This window comes from Micropterus salmoides, unplaced genomic scaffold (assembly GCF_014851395.1).
Source record: "Micropterus salmoides isolate LMB-PRFRI ecotype aquatic unplaced genomic scaffold, ASM1485139v1 Ms_hic_scaffold_1, whole genome shotgun sequence".
NCBI lineage: Eukaryota > Metazoa > Chordata > Actinopteri > Centrarchiformes > Centrarchidae > Micropterus > Micropterus salmoides.
This window is the reverse complement of record NW_024040040.1, coordinates 34,650,878-34,673,081: the sequence shown is the minus strand read 5'-3', so window position 1 is coordinate 34,673,081 and position 22,204 is coordinate 34,650,878. Positions and strand designations below refer to the sequence as shown.

Here is a 22,204-nt window from a genome sequence, read left to right as displayed (position 1 = left end):
TTTAGCTTAGCTTTTTTTTTCTTTACCAGCCCCTGAGAGAAATATCTAGCCCTTAGCCGTAGCTGCTACATGCTCCACTATGTCCACCAGCAGAATGTAAGTAGATAACAGATGGATTTTAGAGCTTTTTCTCTGAAAAGCTGCTTGCAGCGACTTAAAATGACAAAATGATGAGAGTGGTGAGATTGAACAAAAACAGTAAAGTTGAGGGCCAAATTCTGCCTGCCTGCCGAGAATTGCAAGCACCTCGCGGATCGTAACGCTAATTCATACAGAGAAAAGAGGTGGATGCAAATCTTGGCAGGTAGCCTAGAACATCTGTTCTGCCGAACTATGCGTCCACCTCTTACAGTTCTTTTCAGACACTTTGCTGTGCTTATTGATCAAACACGGTTATCACCACATAGCCTATTTTTGTTGAATCATAAGGTTGGCTATGCTACTTCTATTAAGTGTAATAAATTATTAACGACTCTAAACGTTCATAAAAGATATACTTAGAATCATTTATCACCATTGATGTACCCCCAAAAGGATATTATAGCCTTTAAAAGCAGTTTTTGGAGGTGCATGCAATTCTCAGCAGGCATGCAAAACTCGATATAACACCGGACAGATAAACGATGAGTTGAAACTCACTCTAAAAGCCGAGGGGAGCTGCAGGTAGGTTCATCAGTGACGACCCTTCTCACATTATTTTGAGACATTGTTATTATAAAAAATAGCAATTGTAGCCGCTTTGAATATTTCTCTACAATAAATGTTGATGACTAAAGAAGCAAAGTTGAGAAAAAAACATCTTGATTTATTTATCAAGATTTTAACACTCCAAAATGAATGTACAACCCCACAATTGTCATCAAATTTTGATTCAAATGTTGCTAAATCCTGATTGGTGCAGAGAAATAGGTGATGCATCCCATATAAGCCCCGGCACCTTCAAAGGAAAAGCACAAATACGGAAATCTCTCATGTGAAATAACAACAACTATTGTGTTCACGTGGGACCTCATCTTTCACAGTACGAATCTCAGAAAACACTTCACTCTGAAATTAGACAGGAGGGGGCTGTTATACAGCACTTAAAAGAATCTATAAAACAATAACTAACTATTTCTATGGTTATGTCAGGCCAGAGCTGTTCACTCACAACCCATTTAATCCTTTAGACAAACCAAAGCTACATTTTCAGTCAGCTACAATCAACAACAAATATACATTCAAGCTACAAGTCAAAGCTCCATTTTTTTCCTCTGTATGACCGTGGTGTTTAGGCCCATTGATTTCCAATAGCACTTAAAAAAAAACTTGATCTCTAATACTTCTAACACGAAAACACGGGGATGTGTGATCTTTTTCAGAAAACTGAAATAATCCTTCAAACAGTCTTTTTCACAGGTGCAAATCACTGCCATTTTCCCTCCTACGTCTCTTCACTGAAGGGAGCCCCCACACACAGAAACTGAACTGTGCTTGATTTTCATGGCATTGTTAAGGGGTAATCATCGTGACATTTACCACTATGATTACTCTGTGAATTGGCCTCCCTTGGTCAGGCATTTTCTATAATTTCCAGACCCCTGGTGGAGAGCAGCTCTGTATTACACCAATTAAAGCAGTGAGTCATATGTCACTGGCCACCTGAGAATTCAGCCTTCCTCAGCTTTGTGCTATAAATTTACCTCTGGCTGTTACACTGTCCAGGTCTATTGTTATTCTGCTACTGACCGACAGATGAAACTGATATGTTGCCTACATGCTTGGGTCATGGCGGTGTCGTGGAGAGTGTGTGTGGGGAGGTGAAAGGTCAAGGTTCAACCCGGTGTCATATTACAATTGCAGTCATTCATCTCTGTTAATCACTTTCCCTCCTTGTTTTGCATGAGTCATGTACCATCTCAGGATGACGTGCTGAAAATTCTCCACAAAACATATAACAAATACAGCTCTTCACGTATCCCTGAGTGCACTGAGCGCAAAACAACCAACAAGACAAACTCTTTGCTCTTTTTAATATGTCTTTCAGAGTAGTGTCAGTGGCTATGCCCAACCCCATAAGGCTTAATTAGATTAATGGAAGAGCTGGAGAGTATCTAATGACCTATCTCCCTGCATCACTGGACAGGGGAAAGATGGAGAGGCATGAAAAGTGCATCGGCACTCGCCTGCTTCCTCCTCCACTCGTCCTCTCCTCTCTTCTGCCCCAGACAAGTCAATGGTCCTTGAGAGCGCTCAGAGATACATTACACGAAGCCCACGGCTGAGTCAAGCCCCGTCTGCATCACGGTGGCATTTCGTTAGTCGTTCCCCAGCGTGACAAGAGGAACGGAACAGCAGACTATGGGCTGAGTGGGTGTACTTTGATTCTTAACGACAAGCGAGCGTGTGAGTGTCTTACTGAGATAAGGGCTAAATGAAATAAGGAAAATATGCAAAGATAATGAAAATGACACTGGACAGAGATTTATCAGAGGAAATAGCCATGCTTATGATTTCCCCCTACGTGTGTCATGCTGATTATGAAATCAGCTTAATGCATTAATTATATGGAGTCTACATATTCTGAATCACTACTAATATGTGCCGGTAGACTACTGCAAAAGCAAAATATGTATAAAAACATTTTATCAACATAGAGCCCTGAAAAGACTTTAATCTGTCAAATTTCAGATTTCAAGTTATTTTGCAACTATTATAACCACACTTTCATAAAATGTACAAAACATTTTTGAATAATATATATAAATATTATTATTTATCTATTTTATACCAAGTCCGTTAACCAATCGCGTTGTTTTTTGTTGATTGGCTGCAATCTTCCATCTCTTCAGGACCTGTAGGCGTTAGGCGTGCACAAAAACAGCTTCTACCCTTCCACAGCTAGCCCCATTAACCTCACTGACACTCCCCCCTTCCCTCTCAAATACTGTATATTATTAATTATTAATTAATTATAGAATATTATTTCATTTCACATCATTGCACATACCCGGTATATTGCACATATTTGTTGTTTAGTTGTTACAGTTAAAAAGGGCATCAACTGGCCCCGGATCATCAGGGGATAGAGCAATGTAGAGCTGTGTGTCATCAGCATAACTATGGAAGTTGATGACGTGCCTCCTGATGATGTCTCCAAGTGGCAGCATGTATAAGTTAAACAGGGTAGGGCCTAAAATTGAACGCTGTGGAACCCACAGTTCATTTCATAGCTTTTAGATGAAAATTCATCATTGCTTACAAAAAATTCTCTATCCACAAGACTGTATCAAAGGCTGCGCTTAAATGAAGAAAGACTGATAATGGTGGTTTCCTCATGTCCATATTTGATCTGAGGTCATTTACAATCTTGAGTAGTGCTATCTCTGGACTGTGATTGGTCTGAAATATATTTCATATATATTGTGGGAATTTATAACATCATTCAATTGATTAAAAACAAGCTTCTCTATAATTTCTTTTATCTTTAAAATGGCAGATGGGACACTGGTCTGTAGTTTTTGAGTACTGTGTTGCATCTGGATTATTTCTCTTCAGAGGAGGTTTCACCATGGCTGTTTCAAAAGCAGTAGGGAGACCCATCTCAAGAGAATACTTCACAATGGTCAGTGAAGATTCACTAAAAAAGCGATAAAATATGGGAATGGGATCTAAAATGCAGGTTGTTGGTTTCAGTAATACCTTTACGAAGCATGTCAGCATCAACCAGGACAAGATTCTCCAGTACAAATACAGGTTCTGCTTTGTTAAATGGTGCTGATAATACTTGCACATTTTTACTTAAGTAAGGTTTTGAATGCAGGACTTTTATTTGTAGTACATTATTGCTACTTTTACTTCAGTATACTTCTTGCCCCAAATGTGTCGTGGGGGAGTTTTATTAAAGAGACAGTAAGGTTTAAAGGCTTACATATGGAGTGGCTTTGCTTGATGGTCCTCAAGTGTCTCAGCTTTAGTGCTGACCTGTAAGCCTATTGGGATCTTATATGAGATGGTGATGGGCTTAGGTCGGTGGTGATGGCGGGGGCTATGCTCCCGGCAAGAGTATTAGTTGTGCTAATACCATTAGAGCCAGTGTGGTTATGAGGGCGTGTTGCGTTTAAGACAAGAGGGTACACAGAGAGAAAAGAGAGGGTTAAGTAAGGACAGGGATCTTTCAGCTCCTTAGGACATTACTTACACTGTCATTTGCTGACTGCAAAGCAGATGCACCTTTAGGATTCTAGACATGTTTAGCAAGTTGAAGGGTCTCTTCAGTGGCCCACAGGTGCCCGCCTCTTCAGGGACCACCACAGTGGGCCCAGCTCCAGCTCCAGCTCCGGCTCTAGCTCCAGCTCCGGCTCCGGCTCCAGCTCCAGCTCCAGCTCCAACTCCAGCCAAGGTAAGACTTGTTTGGATGTAGAAAACAGCATGCTGCAATCACAACAATGAGTAAATAAAAATGTCACTCATAATCTGTAAGAAATTTTTATTCATGTCTTGCGTTTTAAAGGATTTTGGATTCTTCTGTGACACTCTTACAAGCTTTCACACTGTTCTGTATGTCCCAGTAACTGCAGAAGCAGCCAGATGACTGAAATGAAGGCATGACAACAAAAATTATTTTGAAATATTGCATCCAGCCTGTAATAAAGCAGGTTTGGTTACATGTGTTTCTCCTAAGATCACAGAAGTGGCTTCTTATCTGCTCCTCCATCCATTCAACTGCTCAGTGCTCTTGCCAACAAAGAATCTATTGAAATTGTTTCATTACACGGACCTCTTTGAAATCGCTCATTACCCAACGGGCACTTTTGAATCCTATTCATCTCAAACACAGCTTGTGTTTTTTTTTGTTTTTTTTTTAAACAAGTCCATCAAGTCATTTGTCAAATGCTAAATTTACTATTCTTTAAAAATGCTCCCTAAATTAAAATGTCCCTCTAATGAACGTGGCTTGACTAATGAAGCCGAGCATCTGACTTTGTGGGAAATGTTGATTTGTGGTGCAGGAGGAGAAGCCAGCCGATAAGGAGAATGAAGCCAAGAAAGTGGACAAACCGCAGGGTAAGTCATCATTCGTTTGAGAGGCTGAAGTGGCACATTTAGAACCTAAATTACTTTATGTCCCATTTTGTTTTGCTTCGTGTCAGATGGACTTTCTTTATGAAGACTGTGTTTTGGCTGTGCACAGTGTCTGTTTAGTTTTTGAGAGCATACACTTAAGAAAGAATTCATCATAAAAGTACACATATATCTCATCTCTTAGAACTATGTCCAGGTGCTCTGATCTAAATGCATATGTTTGCTGATTAGTTATAATGATACTAAAATGACCTCAGCGAGCTCAACACTGTCTGCGGTTGTTCTCAAAGCTCTTTTTGATTCATGTTCCTGTAATTTTTCAAAACAAAAGTTGTAGAATTTCAGCTTCAAATGGCTGTAATCAACATTATGTGCAGTTGTGAGGCAGAGATATTGATCCAGAAGGGACTGTGATCATTAAGACAGCACAGGGGCACACAAATGACACAAATTGACTGTTGACAGCTTATCAATATGAAAAGTTCACCTCTGGTCAACTTTTCTTGAGGTTATTGTCTGTCCAAACGTCACGTTCCCTACTTTCTGAGATCAATAAGATAAATTGCATTTCAGTGACTTGATTGTGTTGCTCTCAGTCTAGACGCCTGTCTTGTAGCAATTTTCCTGTCGCCCAATACAACTGATAATTCTCTTACGTAATGTCTCTGAAAACCAGAAGTGCAACTTAACTCCTAAACGATCTAAACTGTAACATGGGCTGTATGTTTTGGACACCACACATAATGCGGCCTTACGGACATTATGAATCTCATTCAGGACTTCTGCCCAGTCGATCCACAGTTTGTGTCCTTCTCCGTCTCAGTCTTATTTAACCAGTGCAGCACAGATGCCAAAAGGGAATAAAGAACTGTTTTGTGGATTGCTTCATATAGAACTCTTTCTCTTAAGAAACTTTTTGAAATGTGGGCTTAAACATCAGCAGTATTATCAATTCTTCTAAATTACTTGATACTGAATTGGGGTGGTAATGGAACAGTGGATAAGACACATGCCTTTGGTGTGAGAGACCCGGGTTAAAATCCCACTGTGATACGTCCATGTGTCCCTGAGCAAGATACTTAACCCCTAGTTGCTCCAGAGGTGTGCCTCTGACATATATAGCAATTGTAAGTCGCGTCGGATAAAAAGCATCAGCTAAATGTAATGAACTGAGATACAGCCATGTCAGTTCTTTAGTGTGTCATGTTTTTCAATAATAATAATAATAATAAACAATAATGCTGTTATTTGTATAACTTTTTTCCAATACAAAGTAACTTTAAAGTACTTTACAGTGAAACAAATAAATTAGTAAATGAAATTCGGCATGTAAATGTTAAAATTATAAAATGAGCAATAATATCTTAAAATCAGTTGCAAAACTGATCACTGACAGGCAGCAAGTATTTGTGGGATGTGGTCACTCTCACAGAACATGTTAAAAGCCCGGCAGCAGCGTTTTCTGTGAGGTGTTGACCTCATAGGGTAGATGTTTTTCCTGCTGAGACCAGAACAAAATGCATTCAAAGAATTCAGGATTCAAGGAGGAGATAAAACGTAATTATGATCGTTTCCTTTTCTCAGAATCAACTCCGGACCCTGCTCAAGCTCCAGCAGTTGCCCCGGCCCCGGCCCCCGCTCCAGCATCAGCCCCTACAGCAGCTCCGGCTAATCCTGATCAATTTGGACCTGAGGGGTAAGACCTGCACACTTGGTAGTTTCTGTAGTTTCCGATTGTTTTAGCAATAATCACAATGAAATCATCACCAAGTGTTTTTTGTACCTGATTGGGTGTCTGACATTTAATTTGCACGGGATATGCACTGAAAGCATAACACAAGCATAGGCAGTTAAAGAGAATATATATATAGTGTATTCATCCCAAGAGTAACTGCAACAGCCTCCAACCAGCACCACAAACCGGTATCAAATTAATCACTAATTAATCAGACTCCCTGGCAAGATGGCAGAGAGAGACAGAGATAGCCCTCAGAGATGAACACAGCATGTGATATCTTTATCCCCTCGTGCAACATGCATATTAACAGGGGGAGGGCCAGAAAGTGGATTAAAAGCTTTTCAGCTTTTTAGCTTAAAGAAGCTCACCTAGGCTGCTTCTGGCCCAGCAATAAAAAACACATGAAGGCGAGAGGTAAAGACAGACTCAGCTGATCCTCGCAGTTGTAAGCACACGTTACTCCAAATAAGGAGCCGTGTTGGAGACGCTTCATCAGTGGATAGTACAGTTAGAGGTGTCATCATAAGCTTGAGCGATGTGTGGAATAAATATGTAACATCTACACTGATAACTTCGATAATCCAAAACAGTTCACTGATCTGTTAACATGCTACTGGGTCCACTCCCAAAAAGGTCTAAATGTTACAGTTACATCCATTCTAGATATTGTAATATCAGACCACTTCTGCATATTTTTTTAATATGACCTGGCTAACTAAGCATGACAGTGTGATAACTTTGACTGTAAATCCAAAAGCTCCTTGGAGAAATTGGGTAAGAATAAAACTGAGAACCTGCCAGAAAGCTGAGGTCAAGTGGCGGAAGACCAAGCTGCTGGTTCACCTTTACAAATGCACTTAAGAGCTATTACAAAGAAATGATACTTTGTAGACAATCCAACATGATAACCAAAACAGTGCTCAATTTCTTTTCTCCACTATTGACTTCCAAGTGACTCTTGCCCATAAAATGTCATGAATCTGCCTTGTTCTTTCAGGAAAAAGTATCAGATATTAGAAGGAAACTAACAATTTCACATACTAATGATTGCCTGTCTCTTCCTCTACATCATCACACTACTGAGGGCACAAAGTAAAATTTTCACCTTCTACCTTTAATGATCTAGAATAGGTGATCAAGCAGCTAAACTCCTCCACCTGCTCCTTTGACCCAGTTTCCACACAATCTTTCAAATGTGAATTCAGTTCTCTACAATAAGGAGTCTTCCCCTGTATTCACACTTGTAAACCTGGCTATAACTAATGCAGCTGTTTCAGAGAGGTGTTGATTCAGCTGGATGGTTGTCTCAGAGTCTGCTGTTAAACTGTATTGTGTTATACAGAATATTCCTGTTATTTAGCATACCCTCATTTATATATATGGGGTGGACATAAAAATAGTAACATCTGTCAGTATAAACCACTTCACCACAAACTGCAGCCTTCGAAATGGATAAAGTTGAACCAACACATCTAACAAAATGCAAAGTAATGAACAGTCTGTGTCCTGTATTTTGCAAGAATATAATTATTTTATATTGATAGACTTTTAAATATCACCATGCTTTAGGCATTTATCAGTGCTGCGGGGATTTATTTGGAGTGACTCGACACAAATGAGTCTTTCTTGGATCCTCTTGTCAGCAAGATGTATTGCTGAATTGTGCCCACTAGGGGGAAACATATGAACACATATGTCTCTCTTCCTCTGTCTGTACTTCTGAGGCTGAAGTTGCTCGTCTTTGTCAGCTGAGCATCTGCAATTAGAATGTCATTTCACAGAATACATGTCTTCATTTGACATTACAAATACCAATTGCTATTCTGAGTCATGTGTGAAAAGCAGTTCCTGTAGACTATTGGTTTTCAAACGTTTTCACATCAAGACTCCTAAATTGACACATATTAGACCACAGACCCCCATTTGGCAAAATTGTGTCCCAAGGTCCCCCATCTGATAGGAATGTTGCTTTTAGATGTTTTATAACAGAAGGTGTATGAAACGCATAGTTGTCTTAGTTATGGATGGTATTATAATGAAAATAAATGATTACCATTTTTTGCTGGGGACCCCGTTGGAATGGAGGACCACACATATTATTTAGCACAAAATCCGACAGAGCATGTTGGCCACTAGCTTCTCCTGCTCGCTGCGACCAATGATGGGAAATAAAGACGTATACAGAACTTTGATTCTTTCAAAATCACATATTGTATATAGATATACATATAATTTGTAATATGGTTATAACTGTTAGTTTTCTGTCCACGTAGAGTGAACTAATTTTGAGGTCTGCCTGTTGTTTATGACGTAAACCTTCAAAAATGTTTTTTTTGCCACTTGCAGGCAGTGGAACACAACAGAGACATTTTTTTTTTCTCCGTTTTCCCATGTTCTCGAGATAACAAAACAGTAATGTTAGTTTAACACAGGGGTCAACAGGAACGTTTCTTAATTCAATTTAATTGTGAATTTCAGTGTCACTGTTTAGTGGGGAGAGTTGTAACATCACCAGCTCCACCAACTAGAGATAAGATAGGAGTTATGTGATCATATCAGTATTTACCAACTTCTACCCCAAACAGGCATGGTGGTTATCAAGCCTGGAAACAGGTACATTCAGAATAGAGAAAAAAATAATTTTGAGGTAAGAAAGTAAATTTTTTGACCAAGACTATATTTTGTTTAGGATTTATACTATTGCAGACACTATGGTAATACAGCTAGCTAAACAATGGCTGACAGGGGTGAGTTGTAACACTTATTTAAAAATTGCTATTCATACAACTAGGGACTTTCTTGATTTTAATATTTTATAGCCTGCACTGTAGGGTTACCAGCATTCATTTGACAGGACTGTTACCAGTATACTGTTCAAATGTTGGCGTATGTATCGGCACTCGGTCTTTTCCATACTCCGTCTCCACCGGTGGAGAGGGCAGAGAAGCGTACAGGCAGCTTGTGAAAAATTCCAGTGCGCCAGAAAAAGTCCCACTACACCAAAGACTAAAATATAGAAGCGCCAGTACTGCGTACCGGTGAGTACCGACCCACTTCAAACACTGACTGTGACTCTGATGAAGAATATACACACATTGACACCACACACAAACACATCTTTTTTTTGTTACACCTAAGGATGTAGAGATGTTCTTTAAGAAAACTATTGAGTAAGTTCATTCTATAGATAAATTTACATACTGTACATTCGGGCGAGTCATCAGACATAAGTCTGTTATAGTGTGAGAGAAACATTGTATAAAGTTACCTGTCTGAAGCATATCATACAGTGTGGCATCTATTTTTGCTTCTTTTGTCTTATTGTTACAACCTACCCCAGTATTGAGATAGGTTGTAACATGCGAACACAGTGCATTTGGCATCAACTCACGAGGTCTGTGATATTCTTGTAGAAGACTGAACTGATGCCATTTGTAGTGAACAAATGTGGGTCGGCTACTTTGTTTAAAAGTAAAAGAGTTTTGTATAAAACCCATTAGATATGATAGGAACTGCATGGCCTGGTGAAAAGTATCTGTGGGTTCATCACTAAGGGCAGTGCCGGCTGGTGAAAAATATTTTAGGTGGGGCTGTGCCATATCCAGTCAGTTTCAGTAACCATACCAATACAATTTAACACTAACTTCAGGATACCAGTACTTTGTTAAATGGTCAGAAATGATGAATGGCAATATTATTATTATATTTTATTATAGGCTATTAATATACAAAAACATAAACAGTGTACATAAACATAGAAAGTGGCATGAAAAGAAAATACTCAAGTAAAGTACAAATAGGCTACCTCTAATTTGGACTGCAGTACAGTAGGCCTACTTAAGTTAATGTCCACCACTGGAAATAACCACATCTTAACGGCTAAAATCCACTGACTCCATAGAAGCGGCTCTCCGCTCCGCAGAGAATAGGTAGCAGGTCTATTTTTGATGGAAGACACGTAAAGCAGCACAGAGCTGATCGAACTAGGCAGGAAGTCAGACACAAAACGGCAGAGAGAATCCGGTCAATTTTCAGAATAAAACACCCCGTGGAGACTCCGGATCGTAAAACAACAATAAACATGGTTAAAACGGACACAAAGGGAAATCATTTAACTACGTAGCCTACTTAATCATAGTAGAAGAAAAAATTTAAAACACTGATTACCAAATCAACTAAATGTAAACATGTCAGCAATTAGCTACAACACCTGCTTAAAATCAGGCAGGTAAAATGCTCTGATTCTGAAATGCTCCTTGTGGGAAATGCAGCCTGCAGTTCACAGAACGAAACATAGAGCACACAATACATAACGCTAATTCATGCTGAGAAAAGAGGTGGATGCAAATCTCGGCAGGTAGCCTCCAACATCTGTTCTGCCCCATACAGTCAATGGTTCTGCCGAATTATGCATCCACTTCTTAATAAGGTCCTTTTCAGACACTCTGCTGTGCACACTGATCAAACGCGGTTATCACCACATATTTTAGCTGAATCATAAGGAATGCTACTTCAAGTGTAATAAATAATTACCGACTCTAAACGTTCATAAAATATATAGTTTGAATCATTTATCACCATTGACGTTCCCCACAAAGGACATTATAGCGTTTAAAAGCAGTTTTTGGAGGTGCACGCAATTCTCGGCAGGCATGCAAAACTCGGAATAACACCAGTCAATGGACGCAAAAAAACCTTGGCGCAGCTGTAACGTGCCGTAGCAGACACCGGCGTAACACTTCTATCTGTCTATAAACTATACAGCTTACCTCTGTAGCCAACAGCTGTTGTTCTCCTTGTTTATGTACCACAGCACAAGCACCAACTGGCAGTGTGTGGAAATATCAGTTGTCTCATCTGCCTGAATAAACATTACTCTTGAAGTAATCTTCAAGAACTGACAGCATGCAGTCCAAACATTTGTTTTGCACAGTCTTGAGGTGCCTTTGAAAACCGTAGCTGTCTTAAGGTGCTCCTCCAACACACTGTCCAGCAAGATCTACTGAAAACGGCAGGGTTGTCAGTGGATGCGGTCTCATTGTGGCCGCGCAAGTCCGATGTTAACTCTGCCTAGCATGGCTAGCTTCACCGTATTATCCATATGTGCCCTCGTACACTCGTGTTTCTTAATCTTCTCTGATAAATGTATCGTGTCATTTACTCCTGTAACAGTCCATGTTGTATCCGTCCCCGCCATTTTAAAAAGCATGCATGGGAAGCAAAAAAAGCTATTTAAATCATTGCATCCAGCTAACGTTAGCCAAGGCAGAAAGCCTGTGTCGCCCTTGAGTTCCGCATTCATCGCATCAACACCATCACATGTCCCTCTACCACCTACTGATTGGCTTGGGGCAGATCCTGGAGCGCCCTTCAGGCATCAGATTTGGGGACGCTGATTGGCTTAATTTCTGTTGCTATGGGCATATCTTGTGTCAGCCAGAGTCAGCTATTGGCTGCGCTGCAGTGCTGCTTGGGCGATCTCTCTGGCGCCCCAGAAGAGATCAGTGGATGAGCAGGAAGTTAATTTCACCCCCAAACATAATTATTTAACCTATATTTTATATATTACACATTATTGTGCATTTTAAACACACATATACTTAAAAGGTAATTACTGTTTATTAAAAAATATATTTAAAAAATAAAAATCTAAACACTTTCCACCCATAGACTGTCTATAAAAAGGGAGGGCGGCGATCTAGCGCCCTCTATTGGCCAGCCGCCACTGACTAAGGGCCTGAGTTACTAAAGGTTTGCGTGAGTAAAAACGTGTGCAAACTTCATATCACCAGCAAATTAGCATGTAAGCTGATCTACTAACGGTGTGCACGCAGAATGACGCCTTTCAAAAGTGCAAGATTGCACCTGTTGATTTAGTACTTTTGCCTTAATGAATATGCAATTTGGGGCGTAACATGCAAATACATTTAGTTACTACACGCAATGTCATCTACCAAGCCTAAACGCAGTTTCACGTGAGTGCAATCAGCCTCTGTATTTAATAGGTTTGAGAGGAAGGTTCAAACCGCCAAGTATTGCGCAGAGATGGCTTCTGTTATTGTTGCCAGAAGGAGACACAGCCATAATGAAAGAAAACGCATAGAAATTAACAATATTAGATAATATATAGAATATATATATATAGAAATACAATTATTTTCTTATATTTATTCGATGAACTATATGAATAGTTTTTTGTGTGTGTACTGTTGTATTAACAATCATGCCAATAGCAAATTTCGTTTCAACCTGACTTCTTTTCTCCGTGAGATGGAAGAATTTAGAAAGTTGCGTGGCGCTGCGGAGAGCCCCCAGCTGCACTAGTGCACGGATCACGCATAAAATTCATCCAGCCAGAGGGGACGATCACCAACTGTTCACAGCGCGCAGGTCGTAATATAGCGACACAACCCATTGTAGGTATCAAAGAGGGTGTGTACAGGGCCAGGGACAGGAGATCGCAGAGCGACCAGGCACTGTGCGGACGGTCGGTGATTGTTCCCTCTGGCTGGATGAAGCATGATCTGCTGGCATTTCCTCGTGTCTGGGTCATTCAAGCATACTGTTGCTGTTTTTGCTGGGGTTTCCCAAAGCAGTTATACAGGTGTGCTGTCCCAAGTACTTAGTGCAATCTCAGGCAGGATGGGCTGGTACATACGATTTCCACATACTCGGGACGCACTAAGCGAAACAAACCAAGGGTTTTCTTAAGGATGGGAGTGATGTGCAGTCCAAGTTTTGTGTGGGTGAGCATCCTAGCCGCAGAGTTCTGGACATACTGGAGTCTGTCAGTAGCCTTGCCGAGCAGACCGAACAGGATACCATTACAGTAGTCAAGTCGGGAGGTGATGAAGGAATGGATGAGGGTCTCAGCTACAGAGTTGAGAGGCACTGTCGGTGTCTGGAGATGTTCTTAAGATGGTAAAAGGCAGTTTTAGTAGTGTTTTTGATGTGCTGTTGGAAGGAGAAGGTAGAGTCCATGATGACGCCCAGGTTGCGTACTTGAGGGGATGCAGAGATTGAGCAGCCATCCGCATCCAATTTCTAATGGTATTTTCCATCTTAAGACAAGAAGCAGCCCCACCTCCACCTCCACCAGTCGTCATCAACAAGTATTCAGATGAGCAGCTCAGAGCTTTAGCCAAGCGGATGAGAGAGAGGGTGCAGCAGTACAAGGAGAAAGTGGTTGATCAGTATGCTTCATCCCCAGAGATCAGCCCTCCTGTCAGTGAGTACAAACACAAAATTATTTATCTGTACACACGAGTTGGAGCTTCACTTCATCTGTGCTTTTACGTAAGCACAAAAGCTTAATATGTGTGACTTGTGATTATAGTCGTCAGCTTTACTGGGGCCGCATGCCACACATGATGAATATTTAAATTGCATCAAATGTTTTTCACACACTCAGCCTTCATATTGTCCTTTCAGCACCTCTGCTACACAAAGAAAACTACGCAAATGTCATAGATGAGAGGAAAAGGCAAGCGGAGGAGGAGCGGATAAAGAAGGAGGCGGCTGAGAAGAAGAAGAAAGAGGAGCAGGAGAAGAAAAAGAAGGAGGCAGAGGAGAAGAAGAAAGAGGAGGAGGAGAAAAAGAAAGCAGAGTGTAAAAATGAGAAAAAGGTGGAGAAGGACATGAAGTCAAAGTTAATGGAAGCTGCCTGGTTTTCGGTGGACGTAGTGCTGAAGCCGATTGAGAACCTGATGGACTCTGTCCTAGGGAAGACCATTGACCCTTTTACAGACCGCCACTACATCGCCTGGCTGAGCTTGGTGACTCTGGCCTTCAACTACAACACCTGGTTCATCACGGCCCGCCTGTGTTTCCCTTACCACACTGAGAGCGCCATCCCTTACTGGTTCGCCCTGGACACCCTGGCCGACTTCATCTACCTCACAGACTCCATCATCTTCCAGCCCCGCAAACAGTTTGTCAAAGGAGGAGACATCATAGTGAGTCTTGGAGTTCAATGGACCCCTTTGCTGAGAATGACCCAGATAAAACTCAAATGAACTGTTCTTTTCTTCCTTTCAGAAAGACAGAGTGATGACAAAGAAGTACTACAGAGATACAGAGAGATTTAAGGTAGTGTAACTTGACTTCTTTGAACTTCTTTGAAGGATTTGAAGGAGCTCATCTCTGTGACCTCAAACATCTGTCTCTCCTCAACAGATGGACCTGTTGTCCCTCATGCCATTCGACTTGCTGTACTTCCAGTTTGGATTCAAATCCATCTTCAGAGCCAACCGTCTTCTGAAGGTGAATTTAATATCTGTTGTGGGAAGGTCACCTAACTGATGATGAAAACATACTAAAGTTAAGAGTGACTTTGTTTCCTTCCTGTGGGCCGCCTTGGCTGACATGTACATGCTTATTCTCAAGGCAGACACGTTTTTTGAGTTCAGCGATCGTCTCGAGAGTATCATGGCCAAGGCTTACATCTGGAGGTATGTCACATGAAGTTAACTGAGCATTTAGGATGATGCTTTTTTTAAAAAAAAAAAAGTGATCCTGCATGCGCCATTTTAAAAACTTGAAGACTTGAAATGCTAAGGTCAGGTCAAGGCAAAAACAGGAACTCACCTGTAAAAACCTTTTTAAATGGCAGAATGAGCCAGCGTTTAAGTTCAGCTGTATGGAAGTTACTTTACAGTTACTGTCTTGGAGAGCAGCCTTTTGTATCACCTCTGCTTTGGCAGCCTACATGGTCGTATCCCCTTAAAGCAACTGCTGGCTTTAACATGGACGAACGATGAGATGAGGGGAAGCGAGCTAACGTCTTTCGTTTTCTGTTAGAGTGATTCGGACTATCGGCTATCTTCTCTTCATGCTCCACCTCAATGCCTGCTTCTACTATGTGGCCTCAGAATACCAGGGCATCGGGACAACTAAATGGGTCTACTCTGGTCTTGGCAGCGCGTAAGTACAGAAATTTTATATTTCTGCTTGTGTTTAAGCATGTGGCATTCAGGTTTGTGTTTTCTCCATATTGCACACTTTTAAAATCTGAGAATCAGGCTACCACCAATCATTGGCTACCACATTCTAACTGTCAACAAGTCAGGTCAAAATGAAAACTGATTTTTCTGTCTCATTAAGATCTGCTCAGGAAGCTCGATAGACGAATGTCAACACACTAGTGAAGTGTGGTGTAATTACACCATTAGTAAAGTGCACACTTGTATAGACTGGTAATTGTATGTCTTCAAGTATTCCCAGATAATCTTACTTACCATAAAACCTTAATTAAAAGCCTAGTCCCAATTAGACTCCTGTCCCTTTTACTGGCCTGTTGTGGCCACATGTTTTGACAAATAAATGCAGGTCTCAATTAGAAGCCCGGTCTGGTTTTTATAGAAGCTCTTTGGGTGTATAAAACTTCTTGAAGCCCACCAGGTCACCTGCTTGAGCTAATTCTAAGCGGCCTTGTTCTTGCAAACCAATATTAATGTTTAAACATTTGTAAATATGGACACGCTAAATTGTAACTGGTGTGGCGTCTTGGCGAGGTCTCCCTCGGAAAAGAGATTTCAATCTCAAGGGACTTCCTGGTTAAATAAAGGTTAAATAAAATAAAATAAAAATGCGACACATCGTTAGATCGATTAGATTCTCCATAATCCAATCATTTAGTTCACTTTATGGAAATAGTGGGCACCAAAGTGTTATTAAAGGATTTAAAGGCCTATACCACATAGACTCCTTACTCAAATACAGGCAGGCTGAATTCAGTGATTTAAGCTAATAAAAGCCTGTGCTATTTAATAAAGTTTTATGGTATTTTGCTGAGTTTAGTTAAACTGTGCATCATTGTCGTGTTTCAGAGTTGACTGAGTTTAGCGCAGAGAAGGACTTCGTCAACAATCCACTGCTCAATATATAATATAATATATATAATAATATAGAGAAAATGTAATTACCAGTAGGTCTGTGTGTCACATGGTCTTAATCAGTTGTGTGTGTATTAACTATTTATTAAATGAAGTTCTGTGTAATTATAAAAAACAAATAGGACTGTATTGATGGGAAAATGTGTGGATATCAAACATACACACACAAAGCTTGTAGAGTCACTGCGATGTCTGCCGCACTGAAACAGAACTCCAATTTCAAACAGAGTCACTCACACAGTGAACATGTTTTGTATGTTCCATCTTTGCTGCTGCTGCAGTTACCTCAGCTGCTTCTTCTATGCGGAGAAGTCCCTGCTGATGATCGCCGAGTTGCCGTTTCCGGACACCATGTTCGGACAGATCTTTCAGATGACAAACTACCTTTTTGGAGCATTCTTTATGTCCATCATTCTTGGCCAGGTAGTTTAATAGTAATCCTTTTTCAATCATCTTTTCCCCTTTCCCCTATTATTCATTTTTTCTCTATTGTTATAATTTTGTTTTTGATGATTTGGTCAACCTGTTCTTGGGTGGCATTTTTAGGATGATATTTTTGAACATTTTGCAGCAAGACATCAAGGGAATTAAACTTCAAAAAGTTAAATAACAATGATTCAAAGTGTGCCCTGAACTCTGGACAGCCGCACTCCCTCCTAAACACACACACACACACACACACACACACACACTTATTTATTCTGTCAAAATACAGTTTCTGACATATTAGCGTAGTTTGTGACAGCCCATCTAACAACCCCCACCCTCTCCACAGGTACCTGCGTTGTTACTACCATGCAGTCCGCAGTCTGATCAACATCGGGGGTCTTAACGAACCCCATACCGTCTTTGAGATTACCTTTCAGATGACAAACTTTTTCACGGGCGTCTTTGTGTTCTCCAGTTTGATTGGACAGGTAACATAGAGACACATTCTGCCCGTAGCATGAGTCAAAGTAGAAATCAGCAACTCTAAATTAGCATGCCGTCACCTTGTTAATGTAGTGATGTTCGATAAGTCATCTTACCATACTAGCGTCACCAACTCCCCATCATCCATCACCCCGTCTGTTGGTCGTGCCTCGGTGATTCCCTGTGGAGTCTTGACTATAAAAAAGCTTGTAAAATGTACCAAATGTAGCATGGTAACAACACAAAGTCACTGACTATACTGTGTAGTTGATTATTATCCAATTTAACACAGTTTTCCACAGTTCATGTATTTATTCTCACGTCAACTTGCCTCAGATGAGAGACGTCATCGGGGCAGCCACAGCAGGACAGACCTACTACCGATCCTCCATGGACAACACGGTTAACTATATGGTGGCCAACCACATCCCTGCTTTGGTGCAGAACCGAGTCCGCACCTGGTACACCTACACCTGGGATGCCCAGGGCATGCTGGGTGAGTAAAACTCAGAAAGGCTTAAATTATAAGAAGCCATTCAGTCCTTCACACACATATCACTTAATAGACAACAACATGGCACTGCCTTTTCTGTTTTCTCTTGACACTTTCAGATGAGTCCGAGCTGCTGGATAAGATGCCTCTGGTGATGAGAACCGCCATCGCCGTTGACATCAACCTGGCAACCTTTCAGAAGATTGATCTTTTCAAGGTGCCTTCTCGAGACACTAAAGCACAGTGAAAGAGGCGTACTGCAGCTTCGACATTAAGTCCTGTTAGCTCAGACCTCAACAGTAAAGCCACCAAACGCAAAGCACGGACTATTGCACATGACCCCTATCTATCTATGTTTTTTTCTTCACAGGGCTGTGACCAGCAGATGTTGGTGGACATGTTACTGAGGCTCAAGTCTATTATCTATCTACCTGGAGACTTTGTCGTAAAAAAAGTGAGTTAATCTTATTATCAGATTAATCTGTATCATCCCTCAAAAGTAAAACTTTTGTGTACATATCTACTGCGTCTTCCCGTGTGTGTAACAATCTGTACAGTATTTGATTTTGTTTTTCTGAATGCCCTCTCTGCAGGGCGACATCGGTAAAGAGATGTACATCATCAAAAGTGGAGCGGTGCAGGTGGTGGGAGGACCTGACAACAGCATTGTGTTTGTCACCCTGAAGGCCGGCTGTGTGTTTGGAGAAATTAGGTAGGAGGAAGTTCACACTTTCTCTTTTGTAAACTAGTCTTGACAAAAAAAAACCTTAGAGCACTGTAAATTCCAGTTTTCACGCTGTGATAAACATCAGCAGAGATGTTTAATGTGCACAACAGTTTAATGCTCCCAATCAGAAGATAATAGATTCAAAGAACACTGTCTATGTAACGTTAGGAGACTTGCAAAAGAGGTTTATTGAGGAAAGAGGGGGACGAGGAGGGACGGGAGGAAAGAAGGGGAGTGGGAGGCGAGGACGCGGGGGACCGAGCAGCTGGAGGAGCGGAAGGAGCTTTGGCTGGAGGTTCGAGGGAGGCTGGCAGAAGTGGAGGAGAGAGCGTGGTGACTGGGGACCCGGCGGGGTGCAAGGGGGGAAGCCGGAGGGCGTCGTGGAGGCGGCGAGAGGAGGAGGCTGGCGAGCAAGCCCGGGTGGCTCTTTTGAAATTTCAAAAGAGCCATAACGAAGCGGTGACACCAAGTCAGGAGCTGCGAAGATCGAGCGAGGATGGAGTGGAAAGCCGGGGTAGAAATACTGGTCGTGATGAGGTTAATAGCTGGCAGGTACGGCGGCCCGGGAGGTTAACGAGGTGCAGGTGTGGGTAGCCAGCCGGGCTCCGGAGCACAGAGGGAGAGAGAAGGCACAGGAAAAAAACAGAATGCGAGGGAAAGGAGAAACAGGACACTCACCAACAGCCGGGCTGTCACCGCGACAGTCTAGGAATTTTTATGTGATGAAATGTGTTTGTTTTTTATGTATATTTCAGTCTGTTGCAATCATCCAAAGATGGGGGGAACAGGCGGACTGCTAATGTCAAAGCCTACGGCTTTGCTAACCTCTTTGTCCTGGAGAAGAAGGACTTGTTTGACATCCTGGTCCACTATCCAGAGTCTCAGAAAGTGTTGGCCAGGAAGGGCAGGTGAGTAAGAGGCCATCATTTCCCAACCTATTATAACATTTTGCAATTTATTATTTACTGTATAAAAGACTAAGAATTATTAGAATTGCTCACCTTCATAATAACGTCTTAATTATTTGTTTTTTAAATTAAGATTATATAGAGCTGAGTAAAGCATTTACTATATTGGCTAGATTAACTATTGGTTTTTAAAATGTTAGCAAATATTGTGCTCCTTCATTCTCTGTCAGTCAACTCAGTGTCAATAACATGTGCAGCACATAAGACAGCTGTTACCTATGTACATGCAACTGCATTTAGCCATCATTATTCATAACACCTAACTGTGATTTAGCAACTTTTTTAGGTAAAGAAATTTAGATTTTAAGGCTATAATTATAGTATTTGGTCCCCAAAGGCTACTTGAATGTTCAAATGTTGATTCTTTTCCCCCTAATAGTTGCTTTTAAGAAAGAATTCTTTCCACACACACATTCACACAGCCATTTCTCTGCTCGATGAATCAGTGTATTTTCAGTCCTGAGCAAAATTTGCAGTGTACAGTTTTTAATTTGTTCCATTTCTTCATGATGTTTGTCTTCTCTGTTTCTATGTGCGTGTAGGAAACTAATGAAAGCGAAGGGTCCGACTGCAGCTAAAGCAGACGAGGAGAAGAAGAAAGGGCTGGCGCTATTCGGCCCCAAACCGCCCACACCCAAACTGCTGCGTGCTTTTGGAGGAACCATTAACAAACGGATTACTGACAGAATAAAGGTACCAACTCTCATTTCTATCTATACGTGTTCAGATAAGAGCCACCACATTTTGTCTGACTGCTAAACATACCTTATATTGTTTCCTCTCCCCAGGCTGCTACTGCTGACCAGTAAGGATTGTAGTAAGCTTATGTTTTTTTATAACTCTTTTTTGGGAGCGAATGTACAATTTTATTCTCAACCTCTTATTAATCTTTTGTCCTGAGTGTGCATATCTTTTCACTTCAAGATGGTGTTTAAAAGGGATCCTTCTGTCAAGCGTTTGGCAAATTAGATGTAACCACATGAAACCATCAAAGATGTATTTAAACAACTTATTTTGTTGAGATGTGAAATATTTGAATCTGTCTGTGCGCTGCTGCCCCTAATGGATACTGCATGTTGTGTATATACACTGAACAACGTTATAAACAGCAACACTTTTGTTTTTGTCCACATTCATCATGAGCTGAACTCAAAGATCTAAAACTTTCTCTATGTACACAAAAGGCTGATTTCTCTCAAATATTGCTCACAAATCTGTCAAAATCTGTGTTAGTGATCACTTCTCCTCTGGCGAGATAATTCATCCACCTCACAGGCGTGGCGTATCAAGATGCTGATCAGACAGCATGGGTATTGCCCAGGTGTGCCGTAAACTGGCCACAATAAAAGGCCACTCAAAAATGTGCAGTTTCACTGTATTGGGGGGGTCCGGAAACCAGTCAGTATCTGGTGTGACCACCAATTGCCTCACACAGTGCAACACATCTCCTTCGATCAGTCAGCATGCCAATTGCATGCTCCCTCAAAACTTGCAACATCTGTGGCATTGTGCTGTGTGATAGAACTGCATATTTTCGAGGGGCCTTTTATTGTGGCCAGCCTAAGGCACACCTGGGCAATACCCATGCTGTCTGATCAGCATCTTGATATGCCACACCTGTGAGGTGGATGGATTATCTCCGCAAAGGAGAAGTGCTCACTAAGGCTACTGCAGACCAATGTGACCCAAATACGATTTTTTTTGCCCACATGTGACTTAAATCTGATCTTTTTATGACAGTGTGAACAGGCCAAGTCACGAATCTTATCTTTTCCAGTTTGGAATTGGACCACTTCCACTTGTGGTCCAAATCCGATAAAGATCGGATCTTTTTAAATGCGACCTCAGTCTGGACACTCAGGTCGCATTTGACGCGACTTTGACGTCACTGTAGAGCAGTTGTTCTGCTGTAGACGAAGCCGCGCTGAACGAAAAAGCACCTCAAAAAGCCTTTATCAAACATGTGTCTCTCTTCCTTCTGTTTCTTATACCTGATCCACCGTACCGGAGCTCGCTTCTGAGTTAACGTTACATGCATGCTATTTGGCCGAGGAACACAGAGTGGGGAGAGAGAGGAAGGGAGTTGTGGGGCAGATGCATTGTCCAGCGCCAGAAACCGTAATGAGAACAACAGAAAGTTGTGAACACTTGTCATAATTCGGGAGAAATGTGACCCGTGAGAGGACAATGAAAAACGGGAGTCTCCCGCGAGCTAACCGGAGATACACTGCTCCATGTTTACTTCTGTAGCCTGCAACAGTGTGCTGCATGTGACGTCGTGTTATTCTTCTGCGCATGCGGGTCACTTTAGGGCCGTGGACAGGAAACACTGGAGTCTGATATGGACCACATTTACAACTTTAATGTGAACTGTATCTGGGGAACATGAAGGCCTGCAGTCTGAACGTA

The 22,204-nt window shown here is 41.4% G+C and overlaps 1 protein-coding gene across 1 annotated transcript; it reads left to right on the top strand.

Moving 5' to 3' along the window:
* The first annotated feature begins 4,228 nt into the window (after positions 1 to 4,228).
* LOC119882574 (cyclic nucleotide-gated cation channel beta-3) lies at positions 4,229 to 20,915 on the top strand. The gene is made up of 17 exons (XM_038692703.1): positions 4,229 to 4,381; positions 4,992 to 5,046; positions 6,649 to 6,760; positions 13,870 to 14,030; positions 14,234 to 14,757; positions 14,840 to 14,890; positions 14,978 to 15,064; positions 15,188 to 15,252; positions 15,602 to 15,724; positions 16,977 to 17,118; positions 17,944 to 18,103; positions 18,220 to 18,317; positions 18,471 to 18,554; positions 18,694 to 18,812; positions 19,583 to 19,735; positions 20,338 to 20,488; positions 20,584 to 20,915. The coding sequence occupies exons 1-17, from the start codon at positions 4,229 to 4,231 to the stop codon at positions 20,602 to 20,604; spliced, it is 2,259 nt and encodes a 752-aa protein (XP_038548631.1). The 3' UTR covers positions 20,605 to 20,915.
* Positions 20,916 to 22,204: the final 1,289 nt, after the last annotated feature.

Bases quoted from the DNA above. Each gene is read 5' to 3' on its own strand.
- LOC119882574 (XM_038692703.1), top strand. From the start codon at position 4,229: ATGTTTAGCAAGTTGAAGGGTCTCTTCAGTGGCCCACAGGTGCCCGCC. The intron at 18,318-18,470 runs GTGCCTTCTCGA...TTTTCTTCACAG, and splicing joins AGAAGATTGATCTTTTCAAG to GGCTGTGACCAGCAGATGTT. The intron at 19,736-20,337 runs GTGAGTAAGAGG...ATGTGCGTGTAG, and splicing joins GTGTTGGCCAGGAAGGGCAG to GAAACTAATGAAAGCGAAGG.